General features: G+C 35.5%; 1 protein-coding gene across 3 annotated transcripts in view; it reads right to left on the reverse strand.

Annotated features, from left to right (window-relative positions):
- The window catches only part of DIAPH2 (diaphanous related formin 2), a 226,087-nt gene that overhangs the window by 130,363 nt on the left and 68,558 nt on the right, over positions 1–27,166 (reverse strand). For all 3 annotated transcript variants that reach the window (XM_035898413.1, XM_035898420.1, XM_035898426.1), the window contains exons 20-21: positions 18,477–18,716; positions 9,524–9,653 (exon numbers count right to left, since the gene is read on the reverse strand). In XM_035898413.1, coding sequence (XP_035754306.1) covers positions 9,524–9,653; positions 18,477–18,716 — 370 coding nt within the window. The remainder of the gene's footprint in view (positions 1–9,523; positions 9,654–18,476; positions 18,717–27,166) is intronic.

Consider the following 27,166-nt stretch of genomic DNA (forward strand, 5'->3'; position numbering starts at 1 on the left):
AGCAATAAACAATCCACCTCACTGCCCTCACAGCTTTATAGGAGAATTAAGACCGCCATCCATAGTGGAAAGGTCAGCATCTAAGAAATGGGAAAGCTTTAGAAATCAAAAGAAAGTCAAATGTGCTGACCAAGGGATGGAGGCAGATGGCATAAACAAGTTCAGAAAAGAATTTAGATTCGTATACAACAGAGGCATGAACAGATATCAAAAGGAAGAGGCTGGGATATAACACGTAACGTGTCTCTGAGAGCACGTGCGGATGGTGGGGGGAACAGACCGCAGGAACTGCAATGTTCTCCCTAAATACCAAACTTTGCTGCCAGCACCCAAAGCACCAGGTTGTGTGGACACTGCTCTGTCCCAGGAGAGCACTTAGTACCTTCTTATGCCTTAGGTCAATAAACCACATAAACCCCAAAACCTATATACAGACCCATCTTCAAGGTGAAAGAGAGGAAAAAAGGCAGGAAGCTTTCTCAGCCTGCACCATATCAAACTGGCCCCTTATTTAGCAATAAGAAAAGACTGGTTTGCAGACAGCTGCTGCAACTCTAAGGTGGAAAGAAATACAGAATCTTTAGCATGTATACCGCAAACGACTGGTACAAAAGGATTTATGAGACAGAGGAGAAATTCAATACCAGAAATCAAACATGTATATTTCAACTAACTAAAGCATTATCACACAGAATTACTATTCAAATATAGGATTAATACAAACAAGGTGAATATGAAGTTATGCATATTAATATATTGTCAGATTCTTTCTCATTTCAGTAGAAGACGAATATAAGCACCCAGATTTATCAATATTCTCTCCGCACAAATACTGAATGAAGCTCAGTTAATCATGCATCATTAAATCTATGACTGACTAAAAGATTATTTTCAGTATTATTACTTATTTATAATAGAAATCCACAGTCATTGAAGAGAAGGCACAATGTCATTTTGACATGAAAGGTGATAATTTTTTTTCTTCACTATTTTCCCCGTATTAATTCCTCCTCTGTAACAAAAAAAAAAAATAAAAAAAAAATCCCATCCACTTATTTTGGAGAAAGCAGTTGCACAGACTGCACGCTAAGGAAGGCTTAGCGAATGTCTGGTAGACCACTTTAGTCCTAGAAAAAGGCTACAAGCAGTTAATCTCATGTTAATGTCAAATGCTAGCTAGTCCCCACAGTCAAGCTAAGCATTTCATATATACAGCAATACAGTAATAGTACCAAAGGACAGACTAATCCTTTCCAAACTAAGATTGCGTCAGACTAGTCCCCCCCCTATAATGAGGGGTGAAACGATACATTTTGACTAGGTGCAGTGTCTCTTGTACAATAAATTCAAAGGGTCTCTGATCGGATGGTCGAACAGGGATGGCCATGGCCATGTTTAGAAAAAACTCTCCAGTGAGAACCAATGATATAAATGATTTCAGCAAGCAAAGGTAAGTTCATATGAAGCAAATGAACTTGTGGATTTGCAAGTCTAGGCATAATACACTTTTTTTCTGTAAATCTTCCACAGATTTTTCCCTGAATCTTTTAAAGTTTGGGATGAACACTAACTCTGCCCAAACGGTAATGTTTTGTTTGTGTATTATGACAATGTACTGTAAATGAAATTTACATTTACTGTAATTTGAAAAAGCTTTAAAATAGAATTTTTAACAGATGCATTTCACACATAGATGTGCATTTGTACTTCTAATTTGCACGCTAAGATTTCATTCACCAGCAGGGTCTTGGCATTTTAGTTGCCTTATCACAACATTGATATAGAAAGGTGAAGGAAGGCAATGACAGAGCTATGCTTTATCATTTCAGACTTCTACAGTAAAATTCTTATCTTAGTTAGCCAAAGATAAAGCAATTGTGTACGGGTTCTATTGTCCTGTCCATTTGCAAGCAGAGGTGAACCACAATTTTAAGATAAGAGCACCTTGTAACAAGTCCATCCCCAAGTAGCTCTTGGCTTTAGAGTTTAATGAGAGGCTCAGACTAAGACACTAATTATCTTTCAGTCCGAGATGATGTTTAATGAGGCATGTATGTGCAGAAACTCTAGACTGCAATATTGTTTTCCATCTATAGAGAGAAAGGAAGGAGGCTTATCAATCCTTATTGGAGGAGAAAAGAAAAAAGAAGCACTCCATGAGACCAAAAAAAGGGTCACGATCTCAACTGTGATCAAGACCTAAAATCATCACAGTACAAATGTTTACAGATGTATGCGACATCTTCATATGTCATCTCACAGAAAGAAAACACCTATATCTGATACAGCTTAAAAAAAGGATGACATATTTTAAACACACATCTGGAAAAAACGGTACCACACAAGCTAAAAGGTTATAAACCCCCAAATTTCGGGCAACAACTATGAACAGATTTTCAGCTTCTCAGAATAACAATAACAGGCATCTAAAGCGAGGAAATTTAATTTAAATATTACACGCACTGAAGTGCGAATGACGTTAACAAGCTTGCCTTGACAAGTGAGATAGCGAGGGGGGCGGAAGAACCCCACAACATTGCCTGTTATGCCTAAAATGAGAAACGTCACGAGCAGCAGGTCGTCCTCTCTCCTCTGCAGCTGAGGGAATTACACACAGTAATCCCGAAACACTCACTACATCCATGGAACAAAAAGAGAAATTTCTGTAGGTAGCTTATGTTTAATATCAATGTATGTACAGAACTGTACTCTGGTTTAGGGAATGAATCTGCTTGTCTCAGCTCCAGCAATTACGTGACTATGTACACGTTTTAAGAATGAAAGATTAATTCTGATATACATAACACAACTTATTAAGACATTCAGAATCAATTATAAATGACAAACAGTGCATTAGGAGCCCAAAACGCATTACCACTATCACTATCGACATGAACCAGTTGTTAAAACTCCTTTCCAAAGCACAGTGCAGTACAAAGTCATTGATCTCCTAAGGGACATACCAGAACATGAAATCTCTTCCTCGCTTTGGACAGGTCATACTATCCAACTCATTACTGATCAGAATTATTTACTTCTTAAAGTGAAATTAATTGGCAGCAAAGGACCAGTTTTCTGAAACAGAAAACTCCGAGCCTGTAAGATTCCGTCTGGCTGAATCCTGACAAGTGCTGTGCTCATTTTTGTCACCTGCATAAGTTCTGTGTGTGCCAACCTGCTGCTTTCTCTGAAATCTCTTGTCAATACCAGCCTTTTTACCTAACTTTTCAGGTTTACCTCACTAAGTAAACTGTAAACAATAGTACATTGCAGAATACAAGCTTTATGAGTTGAATGTGAACTGACTTCTCATATTACAAATAAAGACCTTTTAGAAAACAGAAGTCCCAATTTCAGAAACATGACCAGAAGTATTAGAGATGATCAGTGCGTTCAGTAGCGTTCCCCTGCCAATACAGGTATCTCCTCCAGAGCACTCCAGAAACTCACCTTTCTTTGATGTTAATTTAATTACAAGAGTCTTTCAAGATCTCAAAAGCTGAATTAATTTGGAAAACCGAGTTATAATTACAGTGTCTCTTAAATGATCATCCTGAAGCAAAACTTCCTGCCAAAGGTATAAGGCAAATTGCAAGTGAGGCAAGGGAAAGAAGCAACTGGACTTTTATGTTCTATTCACTGAATCCAGATCTGGAAATGTTAACTGAACATGCTAAATTCTGCTGTGTTTTTAAACAAAAAAACCCATATTTTGCACTGTCACTGTTTCTCCATAGCCCAACTTTACGTGGTCTGTTTATCAAACAGACATACACATACTGTAATGATTGTGAAGCAGCTATGGCATGCTATATTCAGCGGTGTACATGGGTAAAAATCATAGTAGCAAAGCTTTAGTATCACAACCTATCTGTTGTTACTGAAAACTCACTTGAGAAGGTGTTGAGCAACTTCATCCAACAGACCTCTCTTCAGGCTCTCTACTTGTAACAAGGGTTTGGTCTTTCCAATTAACTGAAGTGCAAGCCATGCTTCCACAGGTAGAACAACCTTTCTTACATCAAATAAAGTGCAAATTTGAGAACAGGTAAGGAGAAAAAAAAAAAAAAAAGTAGTAGTATGTGCTGTTTTGTAGCTTTCACCTCTCTCTAGCAGCTGGTATTAAGGAATTCCGAATGGATTACATAATTTGAGAAGTCATTTAAAGTAGCCTTCAAATCTGAATTGGTTTAACTACAGTCAGAAATCCTTAAATGCTTTTATTTTTTAATAAGCAACAGCCCATAGGAGTCATTTGAACCATTCTTTAATTTTGCCCTTGATATTTACACTTCAGGGAGAGAAGTGGATCCTTAAAACGCATGCCACACAGAATAGCTTTGTTTAATGTAGAATCCACATTGTAGCTTCAGAATTCAGAACTACCACGCTCTTGCATACCATCTATTACATATTAGAAGATAGCAACTAAATGAATCTTAAAAATCTCCAATTTTGTGGAGTATAAACCAATCCAGAATCCTACTGAGTCTCCAACAGGATCTCTTTCAGAAATTGCACCTTGGAACTACAACACAAAAACTATCTGAAGTTTTTGCTTCCCTGTCTTCCTCACTGACGCTTGTCAACGAAGGAGACGTCTGTTGAAAAACTTTTAATGAGATGATGTATAAGCTACCACCAATATGGGGATGCTATATGCAAATACAGCAGTTACTGGAGAAAAAAAGTCTTCTAGTATCTGATGTACTTAACTGTGTATTCACCACATTCGGAGAAACACATTGAGAGTTTCTGACATTTCAATACCGCAGTTTATGTGAATGAAAAGAATGACAGAAGTGACTATACAGTGCAAGATTGACTTTTGATTATGATGCAAAATGCCAACTTCAGATTCTATTATGGAGAGCGAAGTCACAGATGTAGACATTAAGTTTCTCACGCCAGAAGGCATTGTCTATTTTATACCCGCTAATGTGCCAGATTGGGCAAAATCTGTTTCAGCAATTTAAACTGCACAAGGTGGAAAATACTGCAGATCTCTTTGTAAAAACACAGTTTCTTCTACTGCAACGAACTATAAAACTTTTGTTTGACAGAAAAATGACTACTACTTATGAGTATGTTTTAAATTGCTATGCTTTAAAGCAACAACGGCACAGAAAGTTTTAAAATATTTCCCCCACTCTAAAATTATGGCATTAAATCACAGTAAAGTACCTGTACAGAATTTAAAAATTAATATTTTCTTACAGTATTTTAATAATATATTAAGTATATACATATTTGCATTCCACACTGCTTCTGATTGCTAATGTCCTTTCTAGGAAAATACCTCAACTGTCAGAACCATATGCTTGCAAATTAAAGAAATAAATTTTTTGTGTCAACATGAGTGAGAAGCCTGTGCTCCTGTTATTGGTACTTTCTAGTCTACTACACAGACATAATTCACCTCCCCCAAGGCATCTTTCCCTTGATTTTACTCAGAATATGCTCTGTGTTTCTTTTAACAATACTTTAAAAGAATTATTAAGTGGTATACCTTTATATCAGGCACAGAACACTGGCGAAAACCCTCCTTTTTCCTGAACCAGACTTTATTATCTATATTGCATTCACAGTTAAGCTCAGCCCTTCACCTGGAGTTTAGCTGTCCTTGGGAGTCCTACACAACTACTCAGCTCACCCGAAACCCCATACTCCATCTATACATATAAGGTATCACTTAACCTTGCCCAACATGTCAGGAAAACGTATAGAATGGCAAATGGCCAGCTACAGACAACAGCTTTCTACATCCACTCGTATCTGAAGTAAGCACCAGTAGGACAACACAAGCTCTAAGGACTTCTAAGGACTCTCACAGCCTAGGAACCCCTGCTTTTGACAGGCAAAGCAAGCAGGTAACAGAAGTATGCCAAGAACTATTAAACTTAGGAGGATCTGAACACAGTGTTCAACTGATAAAGATTTGGTTATGTTTTATTTTTAATACAGGCATGATGTTTATAACCATGAACTGTGATTTAGAACTCTTGCTCTTTTAAAATCTGAAATTAAGTTGTTGTTATACAACACATGGCTAATGTTCCTCCTCTTAATTTTACATGTTACATCTATCTTTTTACAATTTCTAGAATACTTGACAGAGGAGTTGCAAGTTAAAAAATATGTATCTTTTCTAAGGAATTCCAGATTATACTTTTTACAATATGATTTTGTCTAGGAATCCCAAACTTGTTATCTGACTTTAAAAAGGTACCTCTTGCTTTTATTTCTGAAGTTTTGTTTGACTGAACTTGCAGAAAGGGAAGGGAATTTGTCAAGTGTTTAATAAAATCATAGCTTGTACGATGGTAAGAGCAAATACCATGAAAAGCAGCAACTGGAATAAGGAGTAAAGTGAACAAGGCAGAAATAGGAATAAAGGCTTTGTGCATTTTCAACTGCAGGGGAACAAGAAACTGCAAACTGGGGGGAAGTAAGTGAATATCGCTGCCATCAAAGAATCCAGTTTGTCACAATCTTGTGGGGTTTTTTTAATTGGTTTTCCTTTCATACAGTCTACTTCAAGTAAGAAGGAATGCTTTTCCAATAATCTCTTGATAGTTAATCAGTTTGACCTTTGCTTATACTTTCCAAATTACAACTGTTTCCTAATTTAATTTTGCTTTTCATAAACCTCTAGGTTGATCTTCCATCTTTAAAAAGATCAAATATTTTATTACACTGAATATCAGATTATGGAAGATTTTAGTACATGCTCGGGCAGTTCATCTAATCCTAATCCCATTGACCTTTTCATATTAAAATCCAGTTTCATGCTTTATCTGCTATTTGATAAAAAAAAAAATCATACATCCGTTGTTCAGATGCTGGTTCTTTATTCTTATATGAAAATTAAAACAAGACTTTCTTTTATTTACATGGAACTGAGAAAATGCACCCTAGATTTAAACGAAGTTGAACGTGGTAAATCTTGCAGTTGGAATTTTATGCATAGCTCAAACTACAAGGCTGCCTTCTGCCTAAAAGGTAAGAAACATACATCTCCAGTAATCAGACTGTCACCTGTTTTCCTCATATTTCCTTACTTAAAATTCACACAGAGATAATATTTGCTGGTAGATTTCCTTCTATTTTATGTAAAACTAAGCGATGTCAATGCCCTAATAGCTGTGCCCAATTTATTCCAAAAGCATCCTATAGGAAAAATAAACCTAACTGTCCATCCCTGAAACCACTGGTTTATAAAAAAAACGTACAATAAATAGAAAGTGAAAATCTTCTCTTCCACACGAAGCATGTTAACTACCTACACAGAAGAAGTGACCACACATGACAGAGCAGCTGAACATTACAATTAAACAAAAACCAAGCAGTACCATGGGGAACAGTTGAAGCAAGTTGCACAAATCACATTTATACTGCCAAAAATCTGCTTTGTTACAGAGAGCAAAGAAGAGCTGAAAGGGAAGTTTTCGTCATTAAAAAATGAACAGTAATTTATGCTTCTGATAAGAAGTCAACATCTTTTACAGGAAACTTAATGAGCTTTTATCTTACAGAATGAAACAAATCTAACTGCGATAAAACCTTTTTTCATATATATTCTAAGCATCGTGATTATCAGTGACTTTTCTCCCATTAATAGGCTTTCTCTCTTTTGGATGCTATAGATTAACTAAACTTTACTAACCCTTTTGGTTTAATTCCTCAAGTCAACTTACAGAACATCAGAGGCTTTGAATCAAACTATAAAAATCTCAAAGCTGGAAGGTAAAGTGTTAGTCACAGGAGAAAATTAATAAAAGATCATCAAATGTACCTAGTAAACCATAAGGCTTCGTGGAGAATATAAGAAAAGATGCAGGAAGAAGATAAAACTTAAAAAAATAATCTGTGGAAAAGAATTATCAAATGATAGAAAACATTTCTGGAATTTAGATAAGATGACAAACTGCTATTGGCGTAAATAAAATTAATCCCTACGCTACTCTGTCATAGGTCCTTGTGAACACACTGGCCAGAGCAGTGACGCTTACTGTGTAAGGCTGGGGGAGAAAAGAAGACGAGAAGAAGGGCTGGGGGGGGGAACAGCTCGAGGCAGTTACCTGACTCCATATCAGAGGCCAGGAACAAACAACATAGACAGGCAACAGAAAAATTAATAGTAATTGTAGAAATTCTGTGTGTAACATCTATAGTAGCTTTCAGATGTAAGTAGCCAGCTGTAGCACTGTTCAAGCATGCATCTCTTTTTTTGTTTTTATAGATATATATGGTACATTCAAGATGGTAATGTACAAGTTATCTCTTTAGTCTCCATACTGCCTTAAAACACAATACCATCCTCAACCTGATAGAGACAGATCAGCTCCATTTTGTCAATGTGTATTCATGCCAATGAAGTATTCATCAGCAAAGAGGAAAGTGAAGCATGGAGACATTTAATCAATACAAATAAAATTTAGTTCATATGCAGAAAAAAAAAAAACCACGGAAAGGTACTTTCAAAGGTTGAGAAACAGCAAAAAAATGTTATGACAAAGACAATCACATAAATCTGTAAATTGAAGGTGAAATAATAGCAAAGTTATGTTGATTGATGAACTATTCCCTAAGTCCTTGGGGAAACAAGAGTTGTGCTCTCACTAGACCAAAGTTTAAGACAGAAGAAAAACCGAAAGAAAATGATGGCCTCATTATAAAAAGCATCTACCTAACAGCTAACCACTGCACTGGAGAGACATACTGACTGATAACACTGAACAAAAGGAGACAAAGATTTGCAAGAGAAAACCTGGATAGAGCTAGTGGAAATAGTGTATCCAACTTCTTCCCCCCCTCTCTTTTCCTTCATATTCTTGTGATCCCTCAAGTATATATCTTCTGATTAATCAGTAATGCCCGGTCAAAATAAAACAACTTGCATCATCATCATCAACCACTGCCACACAGCCTTTCCATAGCGCCAAGCAACACAGTGTATTTCACATAAAAAGATATCCATCAGCAAATGAATTAAGGTTTCTATCAGATTCCCCAGGCCAAACTGCTGACTGACAAAGAATAAAATCAGTGTTAATCATTGACTGTATAGGATAATTGAATTGTGTATTTCATATACAGTCTGGGAACTTTAGAAAGCATACTTGTTACTCTCCATTCAGGTGTTGAATCAAGTGTTAGGATGAGAAACATACTGTGCATGCACACACAAGTGTTTGCTCTGAAGCAACAAGACTTCACAGGCTTAATGGAAAACTAAACGTCATCATTACACTGCTTACACAACTTCTGATACGTGATTTTGTAAGTACTTCACTGAAATACACAATATTAGTTCCACAACCTACTCCAGAAGAAAAGTTACTTTATTACTGTTTTTCCCCTCCTTGCTTTTTCTCAGGTCAATAGATAGCAGAAAAGCAAAAGCCATGTGGATTATCAATGCTTACACATTACATAATCCTACAATCTAAAATGAAATGTTGGAAGCATTTAATGTCAAAGCAAACAGATATTACTTTTAGGTGTTTATCTATTTGCTTACCTTTACTTGCACTCTCAACATGCAGCAATTCATCAGGAAACTTCAAGATGTCCCGGTAATTCTCCTCACATATTTCTGCCAGAAAATGCAATAAGGTTGTTTTCTGATCTGTTGATTTAGTATCTCGAATCTAAAAAGTGAACACAGGAGAGAAAAAAAAAAAAAAAAAGAAAAGAAAAAATATCACTTTTTTTGGTAAAATGTTTAAATAATGTGAATACTGCAGATGTAAACTCATTAGAGAGAAGTTATGTACACTGGTTGCCTGCAAAAGAAACAAATTCTTTTTTATAAAATGAAATTTCTGCAACTCTTCATAATTTAAGACTACAAAGGGAAACTACCCCTATGCTGTATTTTTGTAGAATTTTTAAAGAATTTTTAAATGCTGAGAACAAAACCTGAACACAGTCCATACAGTTCTGAGTTTTTAGCAATACCAGATCAGAATGCTTGCTGTGAACAGAGACTAAACAGAACAGAATTTAGTTCTTTCCTTCAATGCCTCCCACTGCCAGATTTCTGAAGGAGTCCCTTTGAAATGCTGCAAAGCTGGACAGCCTGCTAAAAGTCAGAATTTACTCTTTTACCAGTCAAGTTAAAGAAACTCCTAGTCATAAATCTACAATTTTTTACTGAAGCTGAATCTAAAACGTACTGCTTTATCCTAAAGACTTGCAGACAAATTCTATACAGACACATGAAATAAATGCACCCTGCCCTACTGGAATACAAAATAACAAAAGAAAAGCAAAGGTAAGTCTAACTGACAATAAAGGAAATTTATTATGTCCAGTTTTATTTATGAAAAGCTGCATGAAAACTGCACAGTGTGAAGAAATAGTAATTGCATATTTTCACTCTCCTCTCAACTGCAGAGGCCATCCGAAATGACCTAGTCTTCTTAAAAGTGATAAGACCCTCTGTACTCCATTAACTTCAGTGCATTAACTGCTAGAATCAGTTTATTATTTTTTAAAAATAATTCTGAAATAATGGTTAAAATACAGAGCTAGTGGCAAATTTCCAAGTAAACATAGATGCTTGTGGCTAAATCCCATGGCAGAGTGCATGTGTATATGCAAAGGAACATCGTGAACTTAAGAGAATGAGAAAATGAATTTAAGTCCAAACTTAGTTTCTCCCTTTTTCTGCAGACATAAAGAATGAATATATGAGCTGATTGAAGATTTAGTGGAAGTAGAGATGATCCCTTATTGACAAAGGCAATAGAGACAGTAGGTGTATGCAAGAGTTTGAGATGAGCATACCTCACTTTTTATAAAGAATTAGTATTACAAGCATTATCTGAAAAGATTTTTTTTTTAGCTGCCTTTTACTAACTCATCTAGTACAGTTCTTATACAGAAGTAAGCTACAACATAGACAACAAATGAAATCAAGGATTTATTTAAGAAGAATACATAAATGTGTGTGTAAAATCTCCTATTTGTTTTCTCATTCTCTAAATCACTAGAAGTTCTAATTCTATAATCCTCATGACAGGCTTGCCATCGATGTTCAATTTAATACAGGCATTTCAGCTTTAAGGATTACCCTGTTAAGAATAAATGAGTGCCGTCGAAAAACAGGCTTTTAAAAATATAAGGTATTTAGGCAATTAAGAATGCAATTTAATTCATACCGATTCAGTGATTAAAGACTAAACAATGCTCAGTAATGGTATGCAGTTAAAAGGTTTTAATGTGTTGTGTACATAGAAGTTATTCCAACTTGGAAAAAAATTGTAGATTTAGTGTCTAAACATCTGCACGGTAAAAAGAAATTGCATTTCAATTTATCTGTGAACAAGAACCGTGGGATTTGCAGTCTTCGATCTCTCTGACATTGTCAAGTGGATAAAGCATTTTTTTCCTTCTAAATGGACAAAGTTATTTTGCATTCAGATTACAACTGAAACACGTTTTGTCACCAACAGTATCATCATATTAACAAGAGTTAATATCAACACCTGCCGAGTTGTTTAAAACGTGCAGTAAACAGTCATTCAGATCTTAAAGTACTGTGTCAAATTAATTATAAATAAATAATGAAAGAAACAAGTCTCAGCTGCATGCATCCATATTTTCCATGGCCAAGAGACACAAGGAATAACATTTAGCTCTGATCATTAGAGTCAACACATATACTTTAAAAATCAAGTTCTAAGCCTACTAATATAATGAGAAGGTAAGGAAGACAGCTGTTTCTTGAGTGTAGTGTAGCCAGTATTATTTAAATATTTTTTATTCATTTAAATAGAAACGAAAGATAGGAACTAGAATGCTAACAGCGTGGCTGTGTCTTTACATTCTCTGTATTCAGAAAGTATATTTGTATTAAGGGTAATTTTTTTGTCTCCTCTCTCTTTTTATTCTCGGATAGAATTTAACATTTTTTATTTTATGAAAAAGACAACTGTTGTTTTGAATTAATAAGTCATCTTTTAAGAAAGAGAAATTTGTTTTTCTCATATTCAGTTAAAGTGTTCTTAGTTTCAGTTAATGATCCCTGTCTCTTATTGTTCTGCTATACATTTTGCTAAAAAGCTTGGCTCCACCTTTACCGTAACGTATTTGGTATTGGAAGGTTGCTACAGGTCTGCCCCCAACCTTTTGTTTCTCTGGACTGGACAAGCCCAATTCCATCAGCCTTTCCTCAGTGCTCCAGCCCCTGACCAGCTTGGTGGTCCTCAAGTTTATCAACAAAAACCATTTTTTGTACAGAATACTGAACACCATGTTCCGTAATGGTTGGACTCGATCTTGAAGGTCTTTTCCAACCTAAACGATTCTATGATTCTATATGCAACCCAGCAAATTCTGAGTTAAGAGCAAAAAAAAAGTCACTACCTGTGATCTCCTGACTATGCCCCTATCATACAGGCCAGACGCTGTCAGCCTTCATTGCTGCCAGGGCACCAACTCATCCTTTTCACTAGGACAGACTCCAGGTTTTCTGTAGAGTTGCTTCCCGCCCTCAAGACAACACCTTTGCAGTAGTTTAAGCCCCCTCCGGGTGCAGAACATTGCATGCAGTGCATTGCAATATCACCACGTTAAATACAAAATCAACTTTGCAATACTATTATTTTCCTTCAGCATAAAGCTAAACTGTCCTTCTGTAAGCAAGAGCTCTGGAAAAGGTCAAGTTTAAGATGCTAGATCTACAAAACAAAATACACACTGTTACATTAAAAGTTTAATAAACAGAAAATCAAGACTAAGTATCTACTTTCTCATCAAAAGACTACTATTAAAAAAAAAACACCTCAGGCAGCTGGCGTTTAGTCAATGCCTTCCAACTAAAGAAATGTCTGTCTTGTTTGGGTCAGCAGACTAAGAGCAAAACACAGGGAAGGAAAAAATAAAAAAAAATAAAAAAAAAAAAATCAATATTTCCCCCACTACTTATCATTCCTTACACTTCTACTCATTACTTTCACAGGTGATAACTGAAGCTAAGATTTACAGTAAATAGTGATTAGAATTTTATTTTTTTTTAAATATTGAGTCTCTTAAATACATCTTAACAGACAATTCTGTCAGAAACACCTACTTCAATGAAACATTCTGTGGGTTCTTAATTCCAAGTGGTATTTTCTGTTCATAAAATCAGAGCAAACAAGGAAAAATTACATCCATTCCACGTGTAGGTGTCCCAGCCTCATGACCGTAGGCACGTATGGCCATATGCCAGTGCAAAAGAAAAGGTGGACTGTACAAAGGGTTACGTCTTCAAAAGTAGCCAGTTTCTTTGCTAGTGACCTATGTATGTTAAACAAAAACCAAAGCCAAATAAAACGGGTCAAAAAAATTATTTTTCTGTCTAATATGTAGTGGAACACAAGTTTGTGAATCCTAATAACGCCTGCCTTTCAAATGTTTTTGCATTATGTCCTCTGTATCTTCAGCCTTTTAATTCTCAAAGCATTACCACATTGCAGAAGTCATAATGGTTCCCTGAGACTTGGTAAACCAACAAAACTCACCAACAGTAAAAGAATTCACCAGCTGGACTACAAATAATTGCTTTACTTCTACATCTTTAGTAGTGATAACGCACTGGAACATAAAAGCTTTTACAGTGACTGTATATGTGGCATTTGCAAAACATTAGCAATGCATGCCACTGATTTCAGGTTTTCCAAATTTATTTCTTTTTAAAGAAGACACTAACACTGCAGTGTTAAAATTTTCAAATATAGGTTTTGATTCTATGGCTGGTCTTTATTTATCTGAGAGACAGACTTTGGGAATAACATATTTACTGAAAACAAACAAACAAAAAACCCAGCAGATCAGGCTTCAGAAAGCAGCTTCCTCTCGAACGTTGAAGCATCAATCTGAGTGGTCAATACTATCAGATTCATTGCTTGGGAAAGGATTAAAGACTAATATACGCAACACATAATAAAGCACACCCATTAAAATCAAGTGAAATGCGTAGGTCTATAGCTCAGAAACAAAATCAATATAAAAAAAAAAAATCTCCTTTACATGTAGTATCTCAGTAAAGCATTTAAAACATACAAATCATACTGTAATCCACTTCAGAATTTTTTTTTTTTTTACAGGTACTTTCGGATTAAGTTTTCAGGTGTGAGGGTTAAAAGTGACAGCCCATGTTTTAACTACCACTAGAGTGACACTTGATTAATATACATATGAAAAAAAAAGCTCTCTCTTGATTTTTATGACATTATATAACTTTCATATCCTAGAAATTTTTCCCACCTTAACAGAAAAAGGGCTGGTAGACAATTAATAAATGTACCCTAGTCAGTAATACTCAAACCAGATAAAACAGCTTGTCTTGTTCTATTTGCCCTACGAACAAGAAGTAACATAATATTACTTATTACATAAAATACACATTGCTCCAGCTAGAATACTACAAAAGCTTTATTAAAACAGGGGGGTGCTTGCTGTTAGTCTTCACATTAATTCACCACAAAAGAGCAAAGTTGTACCCTACATATGCCTAAAGCAAACCTCTTCTCTTTCAATTAAATTTCTCTCTAGCATAACTCGACAGAAGGATGAGGGTTCTCCTGCCCTTGGTAAGAGATAGTAACTGCTGCAATAGGGGTTCGGAATAGCAGTTGGATCAGTCGTACCCATTAATCAAACGCAACAACTGGTAAAAAGATTTACCTTTAGTGAATTACTACTGCAGCCTCTCTGAACTTTACTACTTTTTCTGACAAATTTATATTTTCACAGAGCACTTAACACTTAGGCAATCAGGAATGCTCTAGTGCGTACATCAGAGTGGCTGGTACCGCTTGCCAGCCTTGATACAGCGCATGAATTCTAATGCTGATCTCTCTTATTTGAACGAAATTAAGTTCTCTGTCTTCTGCCAAAGGTTGTTTACAAATCATGTTTTTCTTCAATAACATCATGCACTGCAATACAACATCCAGAAAGATAATCTGGTTTTAAGGATTTGCAATTACTATGCAGGCATTAGATTTTTAGTGGTGACCAGACAGGTTTCAACTCATGCTTTCTTTTCTTTATCATGTTTTAGTAAAAGTTGTTACACAACAGATTTTCGTGTACAAAATGACCAGCTCTGTTTTAAGAACGTTTATTTTACAAAACCAAACATTTATCCCAAATCAATACCTGCCTTTGTTCTTTTCTTTTTACAGATCATATAACGTTAAGTACTACATGTACTAAACAGACAATTAATTTTAAGATTGTTCAAGGACAATAAAAATCAATACAAAAATCAGGTTTTATTGAAGAGTGAATTCATCATGTGTCAGGATACCTCATCATTAAAACAACTCTGGTTTCTATGTATATTCTGCACATCGAAATGTGTACACATAAACACATATTCTACCTTGCTGACAGCTGGCTAAAAAAAAAAACAACAAAAAAAAACCAAACAAACAAGCCCAACTTAAAAGCTCTCTTAAAATGGGCAGAAAGTCTGCTGACGTTAAAGAATGTTTAAGTCACTGGTCTAAAAAAAAGAAAAAAAAACCCACAAACTAAAAACTTACAGACATCAAGCCTTTACAAATCACTGATCAAATATCGACTGGTTTGGTTCGCCTTATCCTAATATGTTTTCTTGTTATTTTTTCTGAGACTTAAATCCTTGTCTTTGGGCAAAACATCAACATACAGTACAGAACAGCTAAAAACTAATCTATGAGTCAAGTCAGCTAGATTTATTACAAATTCTGTTCATATAACAGCTGAAGTCCTTCCAGAACAACAATATTCAGAAGATAATAATGTTATCTAACTTATCTCTTACTTTGTCCCACCAAGTATCTTACACTGAGTGTCACCAAAAAAGTCAAAAAAATTTGACAAAGAAATGACCAAGATTTTAAAACATTAAGCCAAATGATCTTGTTTGACTTCAAAACTTCTATTGAAGCAGTTCCTTACTTTAGGGAAATAATGTTTCAAACTGGTAGGAAATTCTTCTCTTTGTTCTAAAGTTACTCAAAAAAAAAAGTAGCAGGTTTTGTGGCAAACAAAACAATAAATTATGACAGAGTTTCTTTGGGACATGATAACTGAATTCTAATTTAACAATGTACTTGAGGTTATGGAAGGGTGACTTCCAAATTGTAACATACTATTGCTCATCATGGTTCCATACATAAAACTAAACAGGGCACAAACAATTTCACTAAATATTTAAGTTAGTTATTATTAAGTTAATAAACTTTATGCTTTACAGGTATTCTATCAAAATGCAAAATAAAGGCTCCCAAATTCCTCTTGGAAAGCTTGAAGACAAATACATTCCCTGGGAGAAGAAATGAAGCCACTTGAAAGTTATTCAAGGAAGACCTCTCATGGTAACAGTGCCTTCTCAAGTTGCCACCATACACAGAAAAAATTTTTTTCAATGTTCACACAGCCTTCAAAATTGTGTAGCATCCAGATGCTCCACAGAGCAAAAACACGTAAGCCAAGTGACACTGGCAAAAAGACTGCTACCTTGTTGTTGCTGTAAGATGTCATGTATTTCTCTTATTGCCTTCTTCAGCCAAGAAATATAAATTTAATTCACAGCAAGATTTCGGTAAACAGGACAGTACACCCACCCTACCATGTTACACATACAGCAGTTTTCATTTTCACAGTGAAGGCAAATTATTGACCAACAATCCTAAATTTTGAGACCGTTTGAATAATGTAATAAAGCTGGTAAGTGGCTGTAGACAGATATTAAAGCTGGTGCTTATAAAATATATTACCACCTAATATACTTTAATATTTTGTACTATTCACATCAATTAACAAAGGCCTGTCAGACTGTACTCTTAGTTAATAACACAAAGCCAATAAAGCCATCTTACTATTTTGGGTAGAAAATGGAAGGGCAGAATTTGAAGCTATTAAACAAAGGAACCAAATGCTATTATCAGTTGAAAATAACCAATGCACAAAAGTCATTACCCAAACATAAAATTGGATTCTTAACAGTAATTAAAAAAAATCATTGCAAATACTGTGTAAGCACCTCTTATTTATAAAATTAAACATCAATGGAGTAGACTTACTTCTCTAAATAGGATACTAAAGCATAAGTACAGGTATAAAATCATTTGAAAAAACAAACAAACAAAACCTCCTGCAGAAGCATGTTATTATACTAAACTAATTTAAATTAGAATGGCAAATACATAAAGCAATGAAAACCAGAGCTTTAAAATGCAGAAAATATGTCTTAACTTGAGTAATAAGCAATAAATACAAAATGCAGACAATGCACATGTCACTGTGTCTGGGGAACCTTATCTACATTTCCATTAATTGAAGTGACTTATTCTGAGTTTGGAACTTGAGTGATAACTCACAAAGTCCAATCAATATGTAGAGCTATTTATGATACAATTTCGTGTCTAGATTTTGGTGAGACCTTTTCTTTTTTTTTTTTTTTTCGCTCTAACAACCATGACTGTCTTTGTGATTTTTTTTTTTTTTTACTTTTAGACATCACCTTATAACAAAATATACCTAGAATCTAAATGCAGCAGCACAGGCAACCTTTTATTAGGGAGGATGTTCAAGTATTTTCTCTAATCTCACAGGGGAAGAAAAATAAAACCAGAACACTTCCCTCAGAAATATCTAACAATAAAAAGTTAACAAATAGATTTCGTTTCTGAGGGCAAGGCTGAATTAAATAGTCATAGATTTTTGTCTCAGTTATTTTAAATGGAATTTAGCTGTAAGCACAGATAGCTATGCTTCAGCAATTATTCAGTTCAGCAGAGAACAATTTGCAGGATTAGTCAATCTACATTAGCTGTGTCAACATCTGTGGGATTTGCATTCACAGCAATTCATAAATCTATCACCTGGAGCGCAAGAATACCTTCCCAAACCTATGCTATGCTAGAGTACCATTCATGTACAGTCATCATTTCCCCTCCCCCTCATTAACATGTAGTTTTCTACATAAAACATTCATTTCCCTTTAGACAAGAAAAGCTTTTGGCTAGACCTGCAACTCAGGTGTAACCAGGTGTACCCAGTTTCAGTTTAAAAAGATCCAGAACCCTAACCCCTGCAATTCAGGTGTAACCAGTTTCAGTTTAAAAAGATCCAGAACCCTAACTCATGTATCTCACAGACATACCTTTCCTTATTAGCCTGACTCCTTCTGTACTCTTTTGGCTTGTTATGTTACATCATCTTCACTAAATATTTTAACAATGCCTCTCAACAGACCACTGTGCAAAACCAAGCTTAGGTGCTATACAGTAAGACTATAAAACTTGTACTGCCTTAAATCACCATTGCACTAAAACAGCTACAGCTCTGTATTTGTCTATCCATTACTAAAAACAAGAGGTGCAGCCAGTAACCTACACTGACTGAATGTTTTTCCCTATGTAGGGAACTTGCTCATGTGTCATGCATTTCATGAATCCGCACTTATAAGTTTTATAGCTTCATCTTACCTTGCAAAGAAAACTGATGTTAAAACCAAGAGACTGCGCGTTTCTGGAGCCAGAGTTCATGTAGTTTCCAAGGAACAGCACTAACTCTAAAAGCTTACTGAAGCTTTCACTCTTCTTCAGCTCTTCACAAGCTAGCGTAACCGCCATAATGTCAGGTTTGATATTGTTTACGTGCTCTTCAAACATCAGCCTGAAAAGGATCCCGTTGAGACGTGACCGCAACATTTTCACTGAACTCATCTATAAAATAAGAAACATTAAATCAGAAGATAAAAAACCCAAAAACTTATTTAGGCAAAATAACTTATATTAAAAACCAATATTGTGCAGACAGCAAGACTACAGTTTCTGTATGTTTTCATTGCCTATCTTTTATTTCCAGGAATCTGTACCTGCCCACAGGTATTTTGCCCGAAACCACACACTTTGCCTGAAAAAATTTGGAGAAGCAACATATTGAAAATAAAAGAGTGCTTTGTGTTGCCAAACCATTTAACTTGTGAATTCCAAACTCACTGGCAATAAATGCACGCTGCCAAAATCCTTCCTCCCAGCGAAGGACTTGTAAGCCAATTACACCAGTTAACAAGAACTGAAACTCAGCCTGAAGGTACACATGGCAAACACTTCGTCACATCTCCACTGAAGTTACCCTTGAACTCTGATATTTACCCATTTCCTAAAACTAAGCTTCTCCGTTTTTCTTCCTTCAGAAATGGTACAACAACCTCTCAAGTGTGTGTGCTGATACCAGCACAAATGCAAACAGCTACACTTCAGTCTGATTAAGCTAAAGAATTATACTTTCTATTTTTAGACTCTTACTGAGATGATGCATAGGTCTCAACTTGCTCTTGGTCCCTGGAAGAGCAATAGGGGAGAGAGACAATGAATTCTTAGGGACCCTTGTGGAAGGACATGGGAATATCTATGTGAGTTTGAGACATGGGAGATCAAGCTTCACTAATCAGATATTTATATAAAGCCGGGTCACATCAGTACTGTTGTTCACAAAGTATTTTTCTGCCATTGTATTGATGTGAGCTATTAATTGTGATATTTACAGGTGACATCAGTGCTACATCTCACAACATGTTTATTTTTGCAGTTTTTAACTAAAATGAAACCAAAACTGTGTTTTGTTCAGTTATTACCTGCACCTATAGCAAGTTATAAAATAAATAATATGAATCCTAGTGGTATTGATAGTTACCAAACTGTTTAAAGATACACTATGATACATATTTGATCCTAAGACTTTTCAAGTTCACACCATTAAAAAGTCCTAATCTGTGCATCGCAAAGAATAATCAGATTCAGGAGGTGGTTAAAGGGGTTTTAGATGAAATTCATGACAGTAACTTTATATAAAACCCCAATATACCTAGAGATACTAAAGTAAGGATATACTGCTGCTATACTCTTCCAGTTCAGATCCCATGACATCATATTTTGTAGGCAACATACTGGTTGCTTTTTAACCTCTTGTCTTTTTGTCCCTTTGAACAGGTTTTGTAAAACTACATCCCAAGATATTAACACCTTTATGTTTCAGACACTTTGCAAAAAGTAATGTAGAACTCACTCCTTCCTGACCTGATAAGAAGATGGGAGGCTATAAATCACAGCATTGTAACATCGTAAGTGAGAGACATACTGAAAAGCATCTACAACGGTGATTCAATAATTTAAATTCAAGACCAAATTCATTAGACTAGCTACCAAAAGACGTCCATGTCTTTCCTATTTTGCACAAGTGATCAGTAATATTTCCTCCTACTTAGCAGCAGATTATAATTCACAAGAGATATTTAAATTTAAGAGAAAAATATGTACTGAAAATTTTTAATCCACTTAAAAATTTTCATTTAAATGCAAGAATGATTACCTTCCAAATCTAACTCCTAATTTTAATTAGCAGAATACAGAAAGATTTCTCCCCCAATGTATTCACTATCAGTGGTGTTCCCGAAGCACTTTGTCCCCCTGCAAGAAAAGCTCTGTTATGTGACAAATCACAGATCTTGGCTATCAAAACAGAAAGATTTTTATGTGCTCATGTCCCTGTTGCCCAAAGCTTTACCATGGCTCCTTGAGGAACCATGATTTTTCTACCGGTGTAAGCTACCACAGACTGCTACCAGAAGCAGCAGCAGTAACTTTCACTGGAAAGGCCTGGGTGGCCTGAATACTGATGAATTCATACTAAAATTAAGATAAATATGAAGGCACTCCAGATGGTCTCAAACAATTCATATGATCAGACTCGAACAAGGAAAAGGAAAGGATCAGAAAAGAAGTGTTTCAGCCTAACTTGCAATCTCTTTTTATACATCTCCATTGTCACGAATTTCTCTGTGACTCTCTATAAGCCAACATCATGCAAAGTCCTGAAATATTATTCTTCTAATCATTCTGGATTTCAGAAACATCATACTGAAAACATCTGCCTTGAAAGGATCTACCTTCACAGAGCTGCAGTAGATGGAAATTAAAATTAATCACATAATTTGCTTTATCTTTTGTAGAACAATCTCCAATTACTTGCCTTACTCAAAATTGCACAGAAAAAGTTGTCAAAAGCTTTAGATCCTAAAAACATAGTGCAATAAAACATCTACAAGCCAACAGAACAATGTGACAAACACTTATGAAGAATAATCCTTTACAACACTTCAGCCCATTTGTAGGGGGTTTTGGGGGGGGGGGTTTGGTTTTTTATTTTTTTTTAAATGCTGTGAAAGGTCACGGAATACTGACCATATATTTATTTTGCAAGGTAGTTGGACTACCAAGCCATTGGTTCATTTGCCAATTTGTATAATAATTAAAAAGTATCTTGACAAATTCATAAGAGCTGTTCCAAGTGGGTTGCTTCCTTAGAATTCAAACCATTTTTATATACATTATGCTCATATACCAATAGAAGATAATCACAAATGCTGTTTTATTTCCTCCGTCCCCACCCTGCCCCAGTTTCTGTTTCACATGCATGTTTCTAAATACACATGTTCAATGGCTGATAAACATATTGAACTTAGAGGGATCTTCTGAAAATAGGTAAGGTGCAAAGACTATATTCACTGAGAAAATGGTCAAACTGTTTATAGTTCTACAAAATTAGTGTCAAAGTCATATAAGAAATAACACGTTCAAATATTTATATGTAACAGCAAGCATTAGCTTTCACCACAAACAGTTAAAGCAGCAAGAAAATGGCTATTTCTCTTCCAGCTAACTGTGAGCACTGGGCTGCAGGTCATTATTTCCCCTTCTGGGCTTTCATAAAGGTCCTTGTCTGAATTCTCTACCTAATCAAGTTCTTTATTCAGTTCTTTATTCTTTATTATCATAATTCAATTCTCAAGCCTTGTATTAAAACTAGGATCAAAGGTTATTGGAGAAAGAGGCAAAAAGCACAATTAAATATGCCTCACTCCCTAAGAAAAAAAGTCGACATTCCTATAAAGAAATTTGTCAACTTACTCAGCCTATAATATATAATAACTATAATACATTAAACAGTTGTCTTTTTTTTCTAGCAATGTTCTAGAAAGATTAATTCTTCAGCAGCTCTAGAAATTACAATGAGGCAAAACAAGTGGCAAATAAATTCAATTAAAATGACTGAATGACTCTAACCCAATGCAGGTGCAATAAACCTGTACAATTCTTCCCACTTTGCCTACCTCCAGCAAGGAACTCTTGAGGACAGCTAATCCTGGTTATACAGCAACAAGGGTCTCAGAACCTGCAGGTCTCTCCAACTTCACCTACTCAGTGAAACTCATCCTCTTGCATTACCAATGAAATTACTGATAACTCAGTTCTTAAACAGCTGAAGTAGTTTTGCTTTCACTGGAAACCAGCAAAAAAACCCTGCCACTTTCCCAGAACACACACCAGAAAGGGAATTCTTTGGTCAGTTCCAGTCACTTGTTTTGTTGGCTCACTAAAGAGTTATTAACTAAAATTTGCCCCACGTAATTGTGGGATGACCTTGTTAACTCAACTTCACCACTCACAGTTGGTGGTAAAGAAAAGTGGGTAACGTTTTCCGAGTTTAAATACCACTAACACTCCAAAAGATTTTATTTTTTTTAAGCCTGTCCTCTGAGTTGGCAGGAAATGGTTGGTACTCATGCTTTATAGCACAGATGAGACTTATGCTTTTATAATACTTAAACTGTTCAACTGGCACAGAAATTGAAAGCAAGTATCCTTTTCTTGAAGCTGCAGCTGTTCCCATGACATAAAATAATTAACTCAACCCAAGTTTTACATTTAAAAATCGGAGAACGTTCTGCCAGACTTTTCTAATGTTATACAACTGATTCAGTTAATCTATTTTTCTTGTTCTACTTCAACATCAACGCAAACTTTTCTTTATATGAAGTTGTGTTGCCTTTTTTATTCCAGGACATAACTTCAAAAACAGTTCCATATAACTAATTTGAATATATAATCAGTTTTAACATTTCATCTAAATGAAAATTCAATTTTAATTTTCATTTACATATCAGCTGAATATTAAGTTAATCGGTCTCTTCTAATAAGTTAATCATTTACTAAGTATGGTTTTTCTACACAAATTTTAAACAACTTACTCCAGCTTTTATTAAATTTGATGAGCACAGTGATTACCCAATTAGCATCTCTTAATAATTAACATAGCTAAATTTACATACAAATACAGGCACACATTTTAAATAGTCTGTCTTCTTCTACTCCTAAACATATTCTTCTTAACATCAAGGTTAAGATTATTTTTCATGCAAAACTCTGAAATTAGACACATAGAGAAAAAGGACTCCAGTCAAGTAAAGAGCTTAAGTTCAGCTGCATTTCTTCCACTTTAATGGATTGTTCAATTAAATCAAAATCAGAAACAAAACCAGCATTTTAGTAGTATTAATGTAGTTAGTCTAAAAATAAGACATAATCACTACCCATAAGGAAATGTAATATTTTTTTATTAACCAGATGGTAAAGTTGAATAAGCAAACAAGCTTCAGGAAACTTAGTCCCTTTATAAGGCAAACATCACCATTTGGAGATGTTTGATTAAGCAATTCTTTCTAATTAATGTTCCATATTAAATACTTCTAAAGTCTTTCTCAACTTTTTGTAGTTGGTCATTCCTCTAAGGAACAAATCAATGAAAAAGTGATTATGACTACAGTAGTACTGTCAGAACATAAGGATACTTTTATGACTTGTTCAATGCAATCAAGTGGAAAAAAAAAAAAAAAAGACCATTTAGTTTCAATCCAGTAGTAATCATAAGTCGGATAAATGCATGATCCCCAGGCATGTAAGACAACCAATGGAGATGATAGTTTCCGAAGTGACTTTGACTTATAGTTGTATTATTGTCTGGAAAAGAAACTGCCAGCAGAATCAGAATGAAAGATTACAGAAACAAACAAATCATACTACTATATAAAAAGAATGAGGAAAAAAGAGTAAGTACTAGACCTAACTGATAAACACCTAATTAAAAAAAAAAACAAAAACAAAACAACAGAAAAACACCACCACAAACCAAACTATCCAACAGCAGCAAAAACCCAATGCTACTCCTTTCGGTTCAAGTGGTTTTCAGATATCTATCAGCAAAACATAAATTGACATGAATTCAAACTCTGATAAAAAGTGTATTAAGAACACTTACTACCTACACATACTTATACACACTACTTGTATATTGGCCACTTCAGTAAATGCTTCTGGTTTACCACCACATCAAAACAACGCAAAAGAGCTATTCCCTCTAACCTGTGGGCTTCTGAATTGGAGGGAAATAATGTTCCAAATATGAGAACAAGCCCATTCTCCAAGTGTTCTCATACAGTTAGGTTCTGCAGTAGCTCAGTACTTCACATCTGATGACAGAAAACTCGGGGTTTGCACTGTCACTTATACTCATTGTGCAGCCAATTCTCATACAAACGGTTGAACTGGAGCACCAGTTACATTCTTCCACTTATCAAATTCCTACTCATCCAACCAAGATGAAGCTGAATGTGTGGCAAAGAAGGAAATAGACTTTTGTTTTTTGCAGGTTTTCTTCACGAAAAACATTTCCACTGTCTTGCATCAGCTTTTATGGTATCTATAATAATTACACCTTAAATTTATTTTCATTCTTTCATTTCCAGCAGGACACTAGCATATATCCAAAACAAAAAGGCCATTAGACAACTACAACCAAATTAGTGCAAAATGCAAAACTTGATCCTGGCTGTCCTATGCCCCACCAAAATTTCAGACTAGGCGATTAATGAAATTGCTGACATTAATGAATCTCTCTCATGATACCTTCTGCACAGAGGTGAAACTGGGGAAATAATTTCACCTATAAAAAACAACCAGCACATCATCTCTGCATAAGTGGTCAGATATAGTTACCCCATTTCTTTAAAAACTTATGCAAGCCTACACAAAGCAAACAAACCTTGGCACTAAACAGAATAAACCTTGACTAAAGCTGTTGTACTGGGTCTGGCTGGGATGGAGCAAATTGTGAACAAAAGAATGCTGATAACCACCAGTGCTTTAGCTACTGATGAACAGGGTTTGCACAGTGGAATTGCTCTTCACAGCAGCCTGCATAGCTTTGTGTTTTAGATTTGTGAACAAAAGAATGCTGATAACCACCAGCGCTTTAGCTACTGATGAACAGGGTTTGCACAGTGTCAAGGCTTTCTCCACTTCTCACTCCACACAACCCAGTGAATAGACTGGGGGTGTGCAGGAAGTTGGGATGGGACACAACCAGCCAAATGACCCAACCTAACCAAAGAGATATCCCATGCCATACAACGTCATGCTCAGTCATACAATGTGGAGGAAGGGGGCTTAGATAGGTTAGCCATCTTTCGCTCAGGAACTGGGTCTACATCAGGCTACACATGGGAGACTGTGAGCGTGTTTGTTCTCTCTCTTCCTTCCACTTTTTTACTTCTTAAACTATTTTTATCTCAACCCATGAGTTTTCTCGCTTTCGTTCTTCCTTTCTTCTTTCCCCATCCCACCAAGGATGGGAGGGAGAAGTGAGTCAGCATCTGTGCCATGCTTAGCTGCCTACCAGGGTTAATCCACAACACCGTTTCTTTTCTGAATAGCTGCTCTTGACTCTGTTATCTGTTTCTACCCAAAGGGAAGGTACAGAGAAGATGGAACCAGAGGATTCTTGAAGGTGCATTGTGATAGGACAAGACACAAAATACAAGACAGCACTCAGGAAATTTTGAATGTATATAAGGAAAATATTCTTGACCACCAAGGTGGCTGAATATTGAATGCAGTGCCACTGTCACAGCTTTCATCAGCAGAAGACTAGTTTACTACTACCCACCATAGAGCAGCATGACAGGAAGAGGCAGATAAACAACATACTAATCCAGAAATACCTTTATATAAAAAGCTATAGACAGCAACACAGTAAAACCAAATGGGGAGAAAGGCTTAAGCAGAAGAGACAAGGTGGCGTGATGTTCATAAAAGGGAAATGTGTGGCAGAAGAGCGATCAAGTTGGGAAAGGATCCAAGTTATAAAAATCAGGGGGGAACATTAAGGAACTTACAGCAGTAAAATGGATGAATATCTATATAGTCTTTTAAATCAAGGTCATTATGCACAATTTTCTGAATCTTTTTTTTTTTTAAATAGTTAACCAAATAAAATTCATAGACAGCAACGTCTTCATTTGTCCTAATGCCTCCACCTTGCTTGCTTAGGTTCTGTGTTTCCCTTAGACACATTTCAGATATACTTCTTGCACAAAATTTAAGTAATTTCCTACTTTGTTTGGCATTATTTATGCAGGAGGGAAATAAAGAAATATTCACTTGGTAAATCAGTCTCTCCCTAACAGCTTTTTCTCATTGCCTTTTCAAAAATAGGCAGGAAGCAGAGAGCAGACAGGGCAATAGGTCCGGCCTGCCTGACGTCCCAGGGATCAAAAACCCAGCTTGTTTTAGGGCTGGAAGCACTAACCATCACTTCATCACATTGTTTTAGTCACTCTGAAAGTGTGTGTTACCTGACAAAGAGAGAACAAATTATCCTCCAGTGCTTTGAACCAGATTTTTTAATGGATATAAACATACAAAAGATATATAAAATATAATGTAGAATATATGCATATAAAATATCCACATATATCCATATATGTGCATATATGGATAAGTTTTCATACCTATCCATAAGATATTACAATGTTAATATATTATACTATAATTAGATTTTTATATATATATTGCATGCCATAATTCCTTCAAGAAAAGCACAAAATACGTCTTCACAGTGATTTTTAGGGTCTTACTGATCAATAAATAGATGGTAATGTTTTCCTACTGCAGACCTTGCAATAAGACTAACCAATGAATCGCACTACTACCAAAATTCCTCATCTTTGTTTTGAAATAAAATGTTTAGGTCTTTTCCAACCTAAACAATTCTACGATGCTTGGAACTTTATGCCATTTATTAAAAAAATAAAAACAACAGCCTAAAGCTGTTCAAAACAAGTCATTGATATCTTTCATTTTCTAAATCCACAAAAAAGATATCATTAGGACAAATTATGTTGTGTGTTTCCCCCCCCTCCTCAAAAAAAGCCACACTCAAAAGGCATTTCTGAAGCCAAATTATGCTCAAATCAGGGCTTTTTAGTACAAAGCTG

Source organism: Egretta garzetta, unplaced genomic scaffold (assembly GCF_000687185.1).
Source record: "Egretta garzetta isolate BGI_Z169 unplaced genomic scaffold, ASM68718v1 scaffold220, whole genome shotgun sequence".
In the NCBI taxonomy this organism is placed as follows: Eukaryota; Metazoa; Chordata; class Aves; order Pelecaniformes; family Ardeidae; genus Egretta; species Egretta garzetta.